General features: G+C 41.1%; 1 protein-coding gene across 1 annotated transcript in view; it reads right to left on the bottom strand.

Moving 5' to 3' along the window:
- EP300 (EP300 lysine acetyltransferase) overlaps positions 1-18,965 on the bottom strand; it is a 68,865-nt gene that overhangs the window by 11,902 nt on the left and 37,998 nt on the right. The window contains exons 7-21 of the mRNA XM_075553626.1: positions 17,288-17,381; positions 16,577-16,714; positions 14,179-14,296; positions 13,395-13,569; positions 12,262-12,339; positions 11,807-11,916; positions 9,490-9,627; positions 8,558-8,995; positions 7,280-7,459; positions 6,665-6,809; positions 5,906-6,024; positions 4,846-5,085; positions 4,119-4,207; positions 2,156-2,236; positions 100-156 (exon numbers count right to left, since the gene is read on the bottom strand). Of these exons, the coding sequence (XP_075409741.1) occupies positions 100-156; positions 2,156-2,236; positions 4,119-4,207; positions 4,846-5,085; positions 5,906-6,024; positions 6,665-6,809; positions 7,280-7,459; positions 8,558-8,995; positions 9,490-9,627; positions 11,807-11,916; positions 12,262-12,339; positions 13,395-13,569; positions 14,179-14,296; positions 16,577-16,714; positions 17,288-17,381 (2,200 nt within the window). The remainder of the gene's footprint in view (positions 1-99; positions 157-2,155; positions 2,237-4,118; positions 4,208-4,845; positions 5,086-5,905; positions 6,025-6,664; positions 6,810-7,279; positions 7,460-8,557; positions 8,996-9,489; positions 9,628-11,806; positions 11,917-12,261; positions 12,340-13,394; positions 13,570-14,178; positions 14,297-16,576; positions 16,715-17,287; positions 17,382-18,965) is intronic.

Below are 18,965 nucleotides of genomic sequence, written 5' to 3'. Positions count from 1 at the left end.
TCCAGGATAACTGTTAAATTTGGGGGACCGGATAAACTGAGTGACCATACAAACTAAAGAGAGGGAGGAGGAGAGAAATCATTCAAATTGACTACTTACAATTCGGGATCCAGTGTGTCGTTTTTTCTCTTGGAAAACTGTTCTTTATTTATTGTACTAAAGAAAAAAGAGGGGACATAATGAGAAAAAGTGATACAGAAAGATAAACAATCTGACTGCTACTCAAAGGAAATAAGTCTAAGACTTCCAAGGGATTCTTTGAATTCTCTTAAGAATTGACACTAGATTAATAGATTCTTGACTAACACAAAATCAACTTTTATGTAAAGGAATGTTTTTGGTAAGAAACCTATTTTTTCTCTTATAGAAAATAAAGAAGACAGGAAGAACTAGAACATCCCATTCTTTATTCCTTTTCTTTTAAAAACTGTGCCTTATTAGGTGTTTATGCCTTCTTCTAATTTAATGTTCTTAAACTGAGCTCAAAAGATGGTATTTATAGTGGGAAGCAAATCATGATTTAAATAATACCCCTTTTCTAAAGAGTCAACTTTTCACATCAATAAAATATTTCAATGTTAAGAATATTTTGTGCTAATAATTACTCCAAAAAGGTAAATATACTGTATTTCATAATATACTGTGGTTTTAAAAAAACTTCATGTGGCTTCCCATTCTAACTTTTCAACACAGCCCACTGCTCACAGCCTCACTATATTCAGGAGTGGGCAATTTTCTCAGGCTATGTCTAGAAGCAACTTCTTTACAGTGACTGACCATCGGTTTTGGTGATTCATCCTTACAAGAGGAGGGCATGCAAACACCTACACTTTTCCATACAGGCAACAAAATCAAGAATCATCTCTGGTAATGGCATTTTCTGACTGGCCAAGGGTGGAATGGTCATAAAACCACCATCAGTATCAGAAAAATCTGGGGCTACTGAGAAATGCAGACCCTCAGGCGCACTACAAACATGCTGTTCATAAACGAGGGTCTTTCAATGCACTGCAGAGGTCTAGAACCTCTCGCAGGCCATTCTACAGATGCAAAGGCAGGGTTGGCCATCCTTCCTCCACCAGGAAACCTACATTTAAGTGGACTTCTCTGGCTCAGCTGAAGGTCAGATGTCTCATTAGACCGCTCTCCTAGACCTTACTATGTTTTACTGCAATAATGAGCAAAAGCAAACTATAACTTCAGAATTCAATTTAGAATTTAACTACTTTCCCCCTGTAAGCGGCTTTTTTACGACGATCATGTTTACAATGACAATCTCACCATTCCACTTTTATTCTTGTGTAATGTTTGGCTATCGCACAAACCAGAAAATAAGAGCCTAAAAATATCAAAACTACACTGCAGTCTTGACAACACATTCCAAGTGTGAAATACAGTCTCTCGGGAGTTAATTGCATTTAGTGATGAGAAGTATCACTAGGTAGTTTTGGCAGATTTAGAGTAGGCTCTTATGTGATGCCCAAAACCCAAATGAGTCTCTAAAAAGTCACTAATATACTTTTACACTCTTACAGGCTATTGAATTCAGTTCCCTATTTGTGTTTTAAGAATTCTGCTAGCCTGTAAGAAGATTAGGAGCCCCAGTGGCTTAATTACTCAATGGGCTGCTAACTTTGAAGTTAGCGGTGTGAAACCACCAGTCACTCCTGGGGAAAGAGGAGGCTTTCTACTCCAAGAAAGAGCTACCATCTCGAACACTCACAGGGCAGTTAGTTCTACCTGACCTACAGGGGAACCAGGAGGCAGAATTGACTGGGTGGCAGTGTATAAAAAGACTGGATTGCGTAACGTCCCTCAGATTTAACAGTTAATGATGAAGTGCCATTTTTAGAAGCTGATGAGTTTCTTATAAAAGATGACCTGCTCAGTTAGGCTGATCAGTGCTAGTGAATAGAACTTTCCATGAGGATGGCAATGTTCCCTTGCCTTGCTCTAGATGGCAGCCACTAAGCATAGATGAAGTGTGGCCGGTGCAATTTTATTTAATTTTAATGCACAAATGGTCCTATGTGGCCAATGGCTGACATACTGGCAATATGGCTTCACATCAGCTTCCCCTCCAGAAACCTGCGCAGTCACCTGCTATCTTACTGAGGAATAATTCAGCACTTTTCTTAACAATGTGATTACTTACGTTTGAGGCTGGGAAGGGTCATCCCCCAAAGAAACGCTCTCCCCTTGGATTTCATTGAAACACTTCTCACAGAAATGATACCTGTCGGCAAGAAGGCCATACTGGGGTGAACTGTTCCGTTCACACAACACAGCCAAAGCCAAGCAACGAAGCCACCAATCACAGCAGGCCAAGGAGGGGGACGGGAGCAGAGAGCAGGTCATCAACGGCGACAAGGACATTCAATGATGCAGATTTATGGGCCCCACAGTTTGAGTTTGGTTTTTTTGATTTTTTGTTTTGTTTTTGGTTTGCAATCAAAGCCAAGTGCAGACAACGACAAGCATGAGGGAGAAAAAAAAACACAAAACAAACGAAGAAATGAGGGATTGCCGGACAACAAAAAACATAAAAGCAAGACAGGACAACAAATAGCAGAAAGCCAAGGCAAAGCACAGATTAGCATTAAATATCTCAAATGGGATCACAAATAGCAAATGATTACAGCAAATCAAACAAAAAGTTCCACTGACACAGACCCACACCCTTTCAGTTCGGTCACTAAGACATCATCAAAGTGGGGGTAGGGCAGGAGACGTGCTAATCTGACGGTCACCTAATCAAAGTTCCCCACCTCAAACAATGCAAAGAAAAAAACCCCATCTGGTAGCAGCAGCAAGAACGATCACCTAAAAAGAGGGGACTGGAAACCACCAGCTGATGCCAAGGAAGCCAACCTCAGCCAAAACTTGTCTTTCCTGAGATGCTGGTATCTGCTATTGCATAGTGCTGACTGGCGCTGGAGGTTGCCTGGCCAGAGCAGGGCAGCGTGGTATCCAGTGTAGCATGTGTGGGCCCGTGGAGGAAATGCACTAGGGTACTAAGAATACTTAAACAGATCGAAATGACTGTATGAAGCCCACAAGTACACGCACGCCAAGATCATAATGTGAGAAAAAAAATCTCTGCCAGCTGCTACTAAGCTTCTTGAACATCAGGTGTCCTGACAACCGAATGTGACCTTTCCTAGATTTCATTGAGTACAAAAGTATTAAGTCTAATTACTACGAAATACTAAGAGAACAACTCATTTTTGTAAAAAAAAAAAAAAGCTTAACTGACTTAAAGGAGGGTTCAGGGAGAGCCAGAAAATCCATCTGTAGCACACAAGTTCGGCAAGAGCCAACTCCAAGGACTTAGAATCATTTGAGAAAGGAACTGGCTGGCCTTGTGAGACTATCAGAGTCCTAGAAATGATGACAGTGCAAGCGTATTGGAGGCTCATTACAGAGAGGTGGAAGCAAACAGGCCTGCCACCACCTACTTGACCGTAACACCTGTGACAACAGCACTGACTGGGCAGGAGACTGAAGGCAGAAATGCCTCATTTCCCACTGCCTCGCCATCATCTGTCAAGTCCCACTGTTGTAGGGGCAGAACGAGGCAGAACGTGTACTGGAGGGTAAAAGCAAATTCGCCCCAGTCCTGTTTTCATACACAGGGCCTCCAAAAACCACTAGGTTAGGTTGATCAGAAAAGGAATATTTTCCGCCAAATGGAGCAGGCTAATATGAGTTAGATTTCAAAGTTTTCTGGGTAGTTTGTGGGCAAGGAGACAGCCACCAGCCATTTCACAGACATGCAGAAAGACAAATTAGTTTAAAATCGTAAAATCATCTCAGCTTTGTGTGATGCTATGGTGAGCCATAATGGTCCATTAGAAAGACAAGTTGGGGGCCTGGGACACAGTCCCACTTCTGTCATCAACTCACAAGGCCTTTTGTTCCCCTCAGCCAAGAAACCTGAGGCAAGACTCCTGTCCATTAGAAAAAATTTTAATTCTGCAAAAGCAGAAAGCCCAAACTTGTGTTGTACAGTTGTTCTCAAACTACTTTCTCAGGGACTATGTCTCCATGTATGCTGGCTCTACGTAGCTAGACACAAGACACCTGTGCACACGTGCTCCACACAGGGCCACCCTTACCTGTTCTGGTAACTGTAGTAAGTGGCATCGCGAGGGATTGTACATAACTGTTTGCCATAGCAACACAGTGTCTGTGGAGAGAATTCCAACTGCAAAAGAAATCATTTGTTCAATAGTACAGAGGCTGAAAGGATGGCAACAGTACCACCGTCAAATCAGTAATCAAAGCCAGCAATGCATAGTCTTCACACATTAACCAGGATAAGGCACTTTCAGTATTCAGGGTGGTTCACAGAACTAAATAAAACCATCCAAAGCCCTCCACGTGCTAAAATATGTTATAGGAAAATTGCCATTTTAACAAATTTTCAGTGTGCAATTTAGCAAACTATTGCTTTACTTCAGGCCTATCCCTCCTTAACATACCACAGAACTCATTGGACATGTGGAGTGCTATGGGAATTTATGCACACACACGTCAGTAAAATCCAGGCAACAGTGCACGCACACGGGTGTATGATCAGGTCTCTACTTTAGATGAACTCACAGTATAATGAATCAGGATTTGAACTGGCCAAGTTTCTAATAAAATATCTGTGCAGAGTATATCTGTAAAGTACAGGAATGTAACCCAATATTGCTATGGCAAGAGCAGCATAACAGTGCCAACCATGCAGTTAAGAGGAAAACCTAGTCCAACCTAGAAGTAACATACTCTCTTAGCCCAGCCACTATTTGCCTAGGTATCCTAGGGAAGTCAAAGGCAGATCTGAAAGTAATTTCTTACCTTTCTGCCACAACAATACCCAAGGTTTTGCATGACTGGGTCAATTTCTTGTTCAAAGACCTCAGACAGCTTGGAGCAGTATTTGTACACCCGCGATGTCTTCCGATTATACAACCAAGCATTATTGAACATAAGCCAAATGTCATCCACATACTGCCAAGGCTCTTGATACTGTCCAGTGTCTAACTTTCTCTTGATGGTAGACAGATCCATGGGACTCTTCACAATATCAAAATAATCCTAGAAGAACAAGTGACACAAACATTACCCATGAACAATATACTGATTCACAACATAACATGGATAAACCCCGAAAATAAAATAAGGTATGTGAAAAAGAGCCAGATACAGAAGGTGGTCCTTCTATCATTGTACGACCCCATTTATATGCTATGTCCAGCCTGTGGAGGTTAGGGCAGACGGCGCATCTCCCTGATGTTCCAGGGGTCTGGCTGTGTTACAGGTTAGCTAGTGTGTGTCACTCTTTGAGTCGGTGGTCAGCGAGCAGAGCACAGTGCGAGTGAAGCCACCATGGACTCTCCCTGCAGTCTACCAGGTACTTCCAGAGGCACCACTGCACTCTACTGAGATTAGTTTAACAAATGAAAATGACGTCAATGACTCGTAGACCAGGCCAGCAACAATTCCAATCCTATGATATGCCCAACAAAATAATATAGCCATAAATGAAGTACTATTTGGTCATAAAAATTCACAAAATACTGATTCATGCTACCACATTGAGGAAAATAAACAGTGGGAAGTCATTTACTGTATGATTCCATTTACATGAAATGTCCAGAATAGGTAAAAATCTACTGACAGACAGAATAGGTAAATCCATTGAGATGATTAAGGGTTGCCTGGGACCGAGGAGATCTTGAAGAAAAAGGGAATGAATCCTAATGTGCACAGCATCTTTTTTGGGTAATGAAAATATGCTAAACCTGCCTGTGGTGGTGAATGAACAATTTTATTGAATTTTAAAGTGTGCGAATTACCTGTATGTCTCAATAATTTACATCCCCCCTTCCCCAACCCGGGTTCACCACATACTTACAGGGATTCCTAGAAGCTGAGGGTCCACAGGCTGACGAAAGGGAAGGGATTCTGGATCCTGCCGGTAAAGTGCCTCCAATGTCGGCATCAATGCCTGCCGTAACTCTTCAGGTTTGAAAACTTTAAGAGAAGCACATTTGAAATTAGTTTCAATTAAATTATTTAAGGTAAACCTCTAAAGAGCATCTCAAGAATCATAAAAGACACAGCCCAGGTAGGGGAGAAATGCTGTTCAACAACAGACAGCAGTGTTCACCGTGGCAACAGTGTATGACAAGTGAGGCATTACATCTGCTCAGCTCAAAGCTAAAGGAATCAGAAGCACTGAACTGAAAAACAGGTCCTCATTAAAATGTCTGATGTTTTAAAGCATCTAGGAAAGAGACATTTACCAACTTTAATGACGGATCTAAAGTGTAACTGCTAGGACAATAGGGTTAAGTTGATTAAATCAAGCCCAAATGTGTTCTAAGTACAGGAAAGATTTGCTGGTATGTCCCATATGAAATTATTCTGAGCAAGGGCCTTGTTATTTCTTCTACTCAGAAGCTAATTCTATCCTCAGAGGGTGTAATTGACATTAGGTTTTTTTTTTTTAAACTCAAGGTGGAGAATCACACTAGAGTTGGCAAAGGCTTTTTATAAAACAGACCCAGCCCCAGGTTAAACGAGTCTCGTGGTTTGTTTTTGAGGCCCAGGAAGGCCTTTCTTGGCCTAGTCCTTGGTTTTCCCAGTTCTAGTAGGAGAGCCTGAGACTTACTCTTCTTCTTGGACTGCCCCGGGGCTGGAGATGACTGGGTGGCTGAGGTACTTGGCTGGTCCTCCTCCTCTTTTGTTTCAACTTTTATTTCAGTGCTTCTCTCTTCGGTTTCTGTAGATTCCACTTTACAATCTTCTGATTTCGTCTAAATGGAAAGGTAGCACTTCTCAGAACTGCCATGACCCAACTACAATTAGTGATACTTAACCAGGATGTTATTTACTTTCAGTGGGAATGTCCTTTCTCACACAGAAACCAGTGAAAGGAGATCTAATTACCAGAATACTTTGCAGTCACATGCTTAAGAAAAACAAACAAACAAACAAACAAACAAACCTATACTGAGGTTGCGAGGTTCCTGGGTGGTATAAACGGCTTGTGTTTGACTGCTAACCTAAAGGCTGGCGATTCAAACCTAGCCACAACATCATGGAAGAAAAAGTTTGAGCTTGTTTGATAATTTGCTCCCATTGAACTATAAACAGGGAAATCCTGTGGGGCAATTCTACTCTTAACACCAGTGGTCATGCTGAGTCAGACTCTTCCCCACGGTAATTAATAGCACAACAGAGTGAGGCACTGGTTAAATGAAATTAGTAATTGTATTACTCTCACCTCTGGAATATCCTCAGGCTGAGCATCTGCTGGTTCTGGTTGTTCCACTTCCATTTTAGCCTCCATTTTCACTTCTTGGGAAGGTTGTTTCTCAGGAATAGTCTGAGAATTCACTTCGGTGCTACTCGTAGAGGGAGGGTTGGATACCTGTCCTTCAATGCTTACACCTGGCTGGGAAAGCTGGACAAGAAAAAAAAATTACACAAGCAGAAATGAAGATTCAGAACAGGGTGACCTGATTTCTGGCCAGTACCATTTCCACCTAATGTTGCTTTCATTTAAGTGAAAATTTAGTTACATATTTTGCTTAATGATAGGAGACAGAGGACTTGCAAACACTGGTTAGTAGATTGAGACGGCAAACTTTCCTTCAGTAACTATCATTCTTGGGCAGTGTATGAGTTGAGGATCTAAGAGCTGCTATTTACACTAAAATGGAAGGGGAAGAAAATTAAGGGTGATGGATCATCTTCTTTTGCTTGTTTTTAGTTTGTTTAGTAGGAAAATGTTCCAATGTACACAAAAGGAGAATCACCTAATGAACTGAGTGGCTATCTGAATCATGACATTCTAATGGGTGCTTCTGCTGTGTTTAATACCAAATGGCATTTATTTCGTGTGAGCCTCCCAGTTGACCAGTGTGACTGAATAATTTAATCAGTAGAAAGAATTTGGATTTCTGGCACATAGATAACCAATCTCATACCAAAAAAAGCTACAAATTGTTCAAGACAATTCTCTCACCTTAGATTGTGCTTTCAATATTATCTGAGTTTAAGAAGCTCGAAGTTGTGGGTCTTGACATGGGAATAATAACAAATGTGGAGTGACTAAACTAACAACAATCCTACGAGTTGGAGGCGTTTCTTTTTTTACATATGGGGAAATCGCAGGGGTCAGCACATCAGGAGTGCAATGGGAAAACCTCAACCTGACAGTGTTTTTCTGTGTTGCAAACTTCTCTCAAATAAGACGTTTATGAAGGCCTGCTCTAGCTCACACAGTAAGTAGTTCATGACAGAAGGGGGACTCTGCTTATCACCTCTCCTTCATGTGTCAGAATACAACAAGAAACACACTACAGTAGAAGTCAAACATAAGCAAGTATCTTTGAGTTCAGTCCATGCTAGGTACACATCAAAGAAAGCAAAGTCCAAAGTGCAAAAGTGATTTGGGTGAAAATGCTGAGACAATAAAGAGATGAGAGGAGAGAGAGAAAAAAATACATATTGTACAGACATATAGCTGCAATGACTCTGTCCAGACCCGTCTGCTTACTGGAGAGGTCGTCTGTGGGGCCTGCAAAGCGCCTGTTGGTGTGGAAGAGGCCGTCGCTGTACTCTGCTGGGAAAGTGACTGCTGCTGGGGCTGGTCAGCCGAAGGGGCAACAGGAAGTGCAGGCTGAACTTGAGGAGGAAGTTGCGTTGTTGGTGGGGTAGGACTCTGTCTTGGAGGGGGGTGGAGAGCCTGGGATGGTGGCACAGGTGGCATAGCTGGAGGAGTAGGAACTGGGGCTGGAATTGCTGCTGCTGGTGGCTGCTGAGCTCCTATGCTTGGTGGTGTATGGTGAGGGGTTGGGGTTCGACTAGGTACAGGAGAGGGTGAATTCTGATGCAGGGCTGGTTGAGAAAGTGGGGGGCAGTGAAGGTGACTCCCTTGAGACCCTGGGGGCATTATAGGGGAGTTCACCGGGCAGGAAGAACTGGACATTTGTGCCTGTTAAAATAGGGAGGGGGAAAAAAAAGATGTTAAGTTCACAACAGAAATTTTCACATTTAAGACAGACTGATTAAAATAAAAACTGGCAATGATTCTAGTTCAAAAGGTGTTAAATACTACTAGGGGTTTATACTTGGATAACAATCAATATAGCACTAAAAAAAAGCAGAGGTTAAGCCATTTTGCAAAAGAATTTGAGCTGCTCTAGGGGATGGGAAAGTTGTAGATTCAATCTTCCGGGACCCCCGAGATCTCTTTAGTCAGTCCTTCCTCCTTTACATCGCAATTCTTACGATGTCAATTTAAAAGGATGCTACCATCACTGTTATGCTGAAGAGCAATCTCGGTACACAATCACACATATGCCCTAATTGTTCCTATTTTAAAACAGGAATCAACTGTCACGATTTGCTGTCACTTTTCCCTGAAAACACTTCAACCCAAACAAGTTTCAAACACGTGCCCTGCTCCTTTCCACTTGTGAGACATACTTGTGACACAGGTGCTTGCCCGCTGGACTGCCCCAAAGGCATATTGGGTACATTCATTCCCGGTGCTGAGAACGGAGTCTGTGCAAGGAACTGGCTCTGGTTGGAAGGCTGCTGCATTCGAGGCCCGTAGCCCAGAGGCTGCAAAAAAAACGCAAAGCAGATGGCATCACCAAATACTCTGACCTGGCTTATAGCATCTCAGCAATCAGAACAGAGAGGGTAACTGATGGAAAGAGGAGGGCGAGTTTAAGGACAGGAATAAAGTGGTGGCACTATTTTAATAAAGGAAATGTGGGATACCAAAGGGTAAAAAATACGTAACTGAAGAAAACCATTGGTCATAGATGAAACATTAAACATTAGTCCCAAGAAGCAACGCTGGATAATCACGAAAAGGCTGAAAAACACTGCAGGTACCACTGTCACTGTCAGGGTGAGGGCAGGGGCAAACAGGATGGCTCATGCTCAGCCAATTCTTTTAACCTCTCCTCTCTAGTACTTTTCTGAACCGCTCCCCTCCATACTTAAGTCTCTACACTGAACCCTTGACACTCTAACCCGGCAGTTATCAACCTGGGGGTCGCGACCCCTTGGGGCGTATGTGTCAAATGACCCTTTCACAGGGGTTGCCCGATTTGTAACAGTAGCAAATCACAGCTATGAAATAGCAACGAAAATAAACTGTATTAAAGGGCCGCTGCATGAGGAAGGTTGAGAACACTGGTCTAATCCTTTGTAACAGAGGGGAAGTTCACTGGGAGGATCTGGGTTTGGGGAAATTAATATTAGAGAAAAGATGACTAAAGTCAGTCTGTAACTAAAAAAACAAACAACCCCAAGAGCATGGGACTAGCTGCTTCTATTAAGTTTTTAAAAATTATAAATTGTACTATAGATGTAAACCATTCTTTTACAAGAGTCCAATTCACTTCAAGATATAGTGGCTTTTCCATGACAGAATGTAAAGTACAAATTAATGGGAATTTTTTTCAAATTATTCTGTTTCATTTTGATGGCTATTTCCATAGGATAAATTTATAAGGTAAATAGAGAAATTAAAAAAAATCATTTTATTAGAGGCTCATACAACTCTTACCACAATCCATACATACATCAATTGTCTAAAGCACACTTGTACATCCATTGTCCTCATCATTCTCAAAACATTTGCTCTCCACTTAAGCCCCTGGCATCAGCTCATTTTCCTCCCTCAAGAAACCTTGATAATTTATAAATTATTTTGTCATATCTTGCACCCTTCGACATCTCCTTTCACCCACTTTTCTGCTGTCCATTCCCCAGGGAGGGGGGTTATAAGTAGATCCTTGTAATCGGTTCTCCCTTTTCACCCCACCTTCACTCCACCCTACCAGTATCGCCACTCTCACCACTGGTTCTGAAGGGATCATGTGTCCTGGATTCCCTGTGTTTCCAGTTCTTATCTGTACCAGTGTACATCCTCTGGTCTAGCCAGATTTGTAGGGTAGAATTGGGATCATGATAGTGGGGTGGCAGGGATGCATTCAGAAACTAGAGGAAAGTTTTATGTTTTTGGCTCGTCTCCTCCCTGCGACCCCTCGGTAAGGGGACGTCTAATTGCTTACAGATGGGCTTTGGGTCTCCACTCCGCACTCCCCCATCCTTCACAATAAGATTTTTTGTTCTTTGATGCCTGATAACTGATCCATACGGTACCTCGTGAACACACAGGCTGGTGTGCTTCTTCCATGTGGACCTGTTGCTTCTGAGCTACCTTCAAGCCTTTAAGACCTTAGACACTATTATCTTTTGCTAGTCTGGCACCATCAGATTTCTTCACCACATTTGCTTATGCACCCACTTTACCTTTAGGGATTGTGTTGGGAAGGTGAGCATAATGGAGTGCCAGTTTAATAGAAAAAAATGTTCTTGCATTGAGGGAGTCCTTGACTGGAGGCTCAATGTCCACCTGCTACGTTAATACTAAATGCATACATTTATGCACATAGATCTATTTCCACATCCTCATATATAAATATATGTACATGCCTGTATTTGGACCTAAATAGAGCAAATTGGAAGAATTTCAGTATTTTACCAAAATTGTATGTGGTAAACAGTATACTTAGCGCCATTCTCTCAATGATTATTTTTACCTATCAAATATACATATGCGCTTGATTATTAGGAACCAAGCACAACAGAATTACAGAAGCGGGACATCAGTAAGTTAGGTGTAGGTCACTATTGCCACAAGTATGAGAATTTTAATTTGTTAAGTACACAAAGAGCTATTTTAAATGTCAAAGGCCAAACAGACAACTCTGAGCAAACTGACCGGGTTGAGCGTTCCAGGCTGCCCCAACTGTCCGTGGTGCTGTAGAGGAGAGGTTTGCCGGGGGCCCATCGGTGGCTGAACCATCCCCATCTGTCCGAATTGATTCATATCTGTGAACACATGCACCGCATGAGAACGAGCATCCACATGGAATTAGAGACTAAAGAGCAGTCCAACTTTTTTGTTGATTTTATATCATTTGATGATGACAAATAAAGAAACCCGTTTGTAACCTGAGAACTGTAAATGAATGTTTCACTGACAGAAGCCACAGAAGGGCACTGTCCATTCACTCAAGCCCGTAGAACTAACACCTCACCACCCACCCTTGCTGTTTACTGCTCCTGAATGACAATTCCAAGAAGCCTTTTCAGGCTTCTCAAGTAGGCTGCTGCTGGGACAGGGCAGAGGCAGAGATTCCAGTGATGGGCATGGAGATTTCTTTGACAACTTACTAGGCTGGGCACTCATCCGGGACATCATCTGGTTTGGCACATTGCCACGGATCATAGTTGGGTCAGATAAAGGACCATCTAGGATAGAAAAGTAAAAAAGTTACAAAAGCATACTTGGTCAGTTGTCCTTTCTAAAAATAAAAGCAAAACCTACAAAACATCTTACAAGGAAGCACTTCCACCAACAGGGGCCTGAAGACAATGAGACTTCAGGAAAACACAGAGGTCCCCCAACAGTCACCCTTCGTCTCCCAATGGACCAGGGGTGATGATGGGAAAGGAACGTCAAGGCTCCGAAGGATACGGCTGTTGGAGTTATCACAATCTGCAGCAGGTCCGCTGCATGGGGAGGAGGCCACTGCTCTGTCCAGTGGCACCATATCGAAGTGTGTGTCTCAATAAAGATGTTTTTCACACTTGAGCCAATGAGGATTTAAAATCATATAAGAAGCATCAAGAAATTTGTGGAAAACTGAAAACGTTTCAAAGACTTTCCAAGGCTTTTTCAAATGTGCTCAGAGGCAAGACTCTAACTTTCCCAAGAACCACAAAAATTCAACCAAACTCAAGTATTTTAACCCGGCAGGCCCTTATTTCTACTCCCTCGTTCAAATGCTCAAGAGTACTGAAGAACAAATGAGGCTGCTGAAAGCCACTGCCCGACAACCAATGGTTCCCAGCTTTACTACCCTGGGCTGAGGTGCCCAGTAACCTAGAAGCCACCGCTGGTTTGTACCTCCCGAGAGGTGGTACCTGCTGGCTCACGCGGCACTTCCGACAGGAAACCTCTTTCTCTGACTCTACAAATGTAGGATTACCCGTTTCCCAGCCTTTCCCACAGTGAGACCCTTTGTTCTTCCCCATTATTTGGAGCTCACGTCAGAGTTCAATGCTTGGAACCTACTACCTCCCAGGAAAGCCCGGGTCCTTAGAACAAGGTTTGTGGAAGTCTATGGGATTTTACAAAAGACACTAAATCATAAAAACCAGGGAAATCTATGAGAGAAGACTATCTTGGGATCTAAAAATGATTCTAGGCTACCCAGAGATGCTAAGCACCAAGTATCAGAATCTTAATGTAATGTTCACTTTTTCTTGCCAATATCTCCATAAGCAGAAGAAACAGTACTCACTAGAAGTCATTCCGGATTGTGGTTGTCCCATGTTAGGCCCTGGATTCATGGGAACTGGAACCATGCCTGCAGGATTTGGGAGCATGCTCTGTTTCTGCAGTCTAGTCCTTCGCTTTTCTTCTAGTTCTTTCTGAATTTTATAGATCTTTTCCGCAAGCAAGTGATAGTACTCGGCCTGTTTACATTCAATAAAATAAGAGTGATGAAGGAAAAAATAAATTACCCCTAGATAACATAAGAGAAACCAAAAGTAAAAGAATCTAATCTATCGTCTTATATTATTACAAACATGAACTCATGTTTCACATGATCAGGTGAACTGCAGCCTGATTATGAAACTGCATGGTAAATCAGGAGTCCAAAGTAGGTTTATCAAGGATATCCTGGCAATTATAGGAAGGGAGATACGAGCTTTAAGAGACAATTAAAGAAAAAGATAGTTCAACTGATATAGGCAAGAGTCTACCACTCGAGATGGTATATTAAGCAGCTGATTCACCATATACAAGTGAAAATAACACCAAGCTGGTTTCCAGGTTGCTAGAAGGACCACGAGATAAATTCCCTTAAATGCATTACATTATGAAGAGGAAAAACTTCACATACTTGATATACCCCTTTTAAGACAATTTCTTGTGACTGTACTTCAATGCTGAGTAAGATAGGAATAGCTAACAGGACCCTTTCAGAACCAGGATTAATTGTAAATATTACAAGACCCATTAAAACCACCAGGACAGGTCTGATTTCTTACTGTATGAAGAAAAGAAAAATGGATGCTCACCCGAGTATTTGCAGATTCATACATGTCCCCTTCCACTTTCCGAGCATATGCAACTAGATTTTCCATCCGTCTGTCTTTTAAAGCAGCAGGGTCCGGAGTGGGAAATATGGCTTGAACACTGGAAACAGAAAAACATGAGTCTTTCAAATCTTTGTTGTTGCTGTGTGCCACTGAGTCAATCCCAACTCTTTACTGCTCCTCTAAAACAGAGTAGAGTGGCCCCACAAGATTTCCTAGGCTAGAATCTCTTTAAAGCAGAATGCCAGGCGTTTTATATCACACAGAATCACTGGTGGACTGTAACTGCGGTACCACCAGGGCTCCTAAATTTTCTGTTACAGTATACTGATGTACAGTAGTGTACATCATTTTGTATAGTATCTATGTATTACATTTAAGAAACGAAAATATTAACATTTACCCATTTGTTTATTATAAACATCAAGTGAAAGACAACGGGACAAATTGCAAATACAGAACAACACTAAAATAAAATCATCTCTCTAGTTGAATAGAGGGTTTTGCGTTCAGTATAGAAGGAATGACACCATGAAAGTACTGTGGTTCCTCTGGAAACACATGGAATCCAGGGCGGATGATCCCTTCAGGACCAGTAATGTGAGTGGCAATACTGGAAGGGTGGAGGGAGGATGGGTTGGAAAGGGGAACTGATTACAGGATCTACATATAACCTCCTCCCTGGGGTATGGACAACAGAAAAGTGGGTGAAGGGAGATGTTGGACAGTGCAAGATATGACAAAACAATAACTTATAAAATTATCAAGGGTTCATGAGGGAGTGGGGATGGAGGAGAAAATGAGGACCTGATGCAAAGGGCTTAAGTGGAGAGCAAATGTGCTTTACATAATTGATGTATGTATGGCTTGTGGTAAGAGTTGTATGAGCCCCCAATAAAACGATTAAAAAGAAAAAGAAAGTACTGTGGTTCCTATCATTCTAAATGTAGAGCAAAAATCTATTCTGTGTTAACACTGAAATGAAGCAGCCCACGCCTTTGTCCTAGCATCAAGCAGCAACAATTCTTTCTACTCTTAAAGTTGCTAAGTGGAACAGAAGCAAAAAAGCATTACAAAATCCAAAAGGATGTAGAACTTTAGAGGAGCAGATTCTTCTTGATCAGTGGTTCTCAACCTTCCTAATGCCGCGACCCTTTAATACAGTTTCCACATTGTGGTGACCCTCCATAACCATAAAAATATTTTCGTTGCTACTTCATAACTGTAATTTTGCTATTGCTATGAATAGGGCAGCCCCTATGAAAGGGTCATTCTATCCCAAAGGGGTTGCAACCCACAGAATGAGAGCCGCTGTTCTAGATTGAGTGTTTCATTTTCTACTAACAAACTTTCAAAATTCATAGGCAGTAGTTTTCCTTAGGACTGGAGACTGTGATTTTCAGATGAAGAAGATAGAAATGGAAGTTGAGACCAATGTTGCACCCTTACAATAAACTTGCAGTCAATCATATGATCAATCCCCAATAATCTATTCTCTCTAAACATTAAATAAAATTCATGAGAGTTTGTAGTTATTTCTTATTTCATTTCATTAGAAGCTGAATTTTCTCCTTGTCAAATTTCAAATTTGTAGTGCTATCACTTGAAAATGAAACATTTATAAATCAAGAAGCCAAAAGCTAGTCACATGATTTCAAATCAGTAACAAATATGGATGGAACAAAAGTGACCCCTCAACTAAGCGGAAGGGAATTGAAACACGATTTTCCCCACGTTTAAATAAAAACAAAACTGCACGATATTCAAAAGCTCGAGAACTAGGAATCAGTTTGATTTAACTATCTTTCTGATCTTGGGTACCTTACATTTTGTCATTCTGTACTGCTCTCTTTTCTTTAATGGCCAAGAATTCTTTTGACTAAACTAAGCAGCACCTATGAGGCAGGGTGCCTGCTGCCCATCGCCTTCACAAGAGCACAAACTGTCACACCACCTGGCCCGATTCAATTGATCAATATCGTAAAAGTTTTACTAGCTAAAACAGAAATGTATGTTGCCACTGATTATATTGGAATAAGCTCATCTCTAATTTTCCTTTTTAAAATATGACTTTTACAAAGGCAATGGCACAATAATGAACAATTAAAAATAATATATCAATGATTATGTGCCTGGCACAAGCCAGAAATAGTATTTCATACACTGTTCAAGTATTCTAGTAAGATTTCTACTAAAGAGGGTGCAAAGGTAGAATGGCAAGGTGACGAGAAGGGGAGGAAAGTGACAGGAACAGACGTGCCACCCACCAGAACCAGGCTCTAAGAAAATCACTAAGATTCTTCTCGTGGACAAGTATAGAGCAGAGTTAAGGAATGCTCACTGCCTAACTCTTCATGAATAAAACAGGCCCACATCTTACAGTTTGTGAACAAGATGATTTCGGAGATCCTGAGTAATATCTTCATGCCACTGTTTCCGAATCCCAGTACTGGATGGTTGAGCTGCTGTTGGCATAGGACCCAGAGAGGCCACACTGGCATTTTCATTCATCATTGGGCTTAAAAAAAAAAAAAGGAATCATAAGTCTAATGACGAGAGACAGGGTAATGAAGGTCTCCTTTAAAAAGAACTATGGTCCTTCAAAGCACTATACTATGAGGAGGCTGGTAGAAAACCAAGCCCAGATCTTAAAAATGACTATGCGTATACTTGTGTGAACGAAACACAGAAACATACATTATCTGCATAGAGAGGAAGATGGAGTTTTGTGTGTTATAAATTAGAAGTGCGCTCTCACTCTAGTACAGCTTACATGATGAGGTAATAAGAGCACACATTTTTAAATATAGCAACTCTCCTAACTTCATTCAGATTGTGTTTAGAAAAGTGTAGGTTACCCCAACCCAGATAATTATATCAATCACCTGTGGGTTTGCTAAAGAAGGGCCCCAAGCAGTCCATTTCCCTTTATTTTTCGGGAAAACTACACATTGTGTAGAAAGCAAATAAAAAATGCCAAAAAAAAAGAAGAATTGTAGCCTCTATGTGAACCATATTGTCAATAAAACTGTAAATACAGAACCTTAAACATTGGAAATATGACATAGGGATAACTGAGGATAAAACTTACTTTTGAGAATTTATGGCTGAATGCAACATAGAGTCTGGAAGTAGATTTGGTGTTTGAACACTCACTCCTCCATTTACTCCCATGGGACTAGCATCTAGATTAAAAGATTTAGATAACATCTTTTAAACACCAACTCCAAAATGACAGAAAAAAGGAAATACACACACGTTCTTTGTGATTCAACTATTGAATGCTATGAATCTGTATTATAGCCTAATAAAATATTTTAAAGATAAGATACACATAACCCCCTTATGAATCTGTAAGGGTTTGGAAAAGCTCACAACTAATAGAAAAAGAACAGAGAAAAAAATACTTAATACTTTTAATAACCCAACACATCCAAAAGCAGAGATATCCAATAGAACTCTTGTCTCAAGTAAACCTCAAAAAGTATTTCCCATGTCTTAAATTGTGGATACATCTTATATTTTGAGAATACAAAGTACTCATTGAGAGAGGAATATAAGAAAAGCATTTCGGCCAAAATTCATCCATGTCTAAACTAATATTCGGAGGATTATTTAATAGTTGTTAATGACAACAAAAGTAATGCAGGTTAATAAAAATGCTGGTATTGTTTCACCAATTTCCACTTTTGATACATTATTTTATAGACATTTATAAACAGTTTATGTTAAAAGGAGCAAAATACTAGAAACATACTAGAAACAAATTGTTACAGGATTCTAACTATGCTACACTTTCAAAAGTGCACAGACTAAGTAGGGGTGAAGGAACTTTTACCAGTGACCTTTATAGTGGGTTGAGAGGCAGTGGGCTAGACGAGAATTCTGTACCCCTTGTTAGGTGCCATTGAGTCATCGCCAACCCACAGCAACCAACTCTATGCACAACAGAAGGAAACACTGCACGGTCCTGTGCCTTCCTTAAAAATGTACCGTCCCTTCCACTGTACCAAACACGATGTCCTTCTCCAAGGTCTCCTGACAACATGCCTAAAAGTTTGTCAGAGGAAGTCTTTCCATCCTTGCCTTTAGGGAGCACTCCGGCTGTACTTCTTTCAAAGCATATGGGTTTGTCCTTTTAGCAGTCCATGGTACTTTCTATAGTTGTCAACAGCACAGTTCAAATGCACTAATCTTCTTTGGTTTTCTTCTATGTCCACCTTTCATATGCATATGAAGCAATTGAGAACACCATGCCGGGTCAAATGCACCTCAGTTCTTAAAAGCAACACCTGGATGCTTTTTAAGGTCCTGTGTAGCTGATTTATGCAATGCAGTGTGTCATTTGATCTCCTGACTGCTGCCTCAATGAGCACTGATCTTGGACCTAAGTAACAAAATCCTTGACAACCTCAACCTTCTCTATTTATCTTGATGTTATGTATTGGTCCGGTTATGAGGATTTTGGCCACCTTTACACTGCATTGTAATCCATACTGAAGGCTTTAATCTTTGATGTTACAAAGTGCTTTAATTGCTCTTAACTTTTAACAAGCAAGCAAGTGCATACTGCAAGTTAATAACCTTCTTCAATCTTGATGCCACATTCTTCTTCATATAACCCAGCTTCTCTGATTTCCTCAGCATACAGACTGACCAAGAATGGTGAGGTGATACAACCCTGACACACACACACACACACACACACACCCCTACCTTTCCTGATTTTAAATCATGCGGTATGCTCTTCTTGTTTGCACAACTGCCTC

This window comes from Tenrec ecaudatus, chromosome 6 (assembly GCF_050624435.1).
Source record: "Tenrec ecaudatus isolate mTenEca1 chromosome 6, mTenEca1.hap1, whole genome shotgun sequence".
Lineage (NCBI taxonomy): Eukaryota > Metazoa > Chordata > Mammalia > Afrosoricida > Tenrecidae > Tenrec > Tenrec ecaudatus.
The sequence above is the reverse complement of the archived record's forward strand: the minus strand, read 5'-3'. Positions and strand labels throughout refer to the sequence as shown.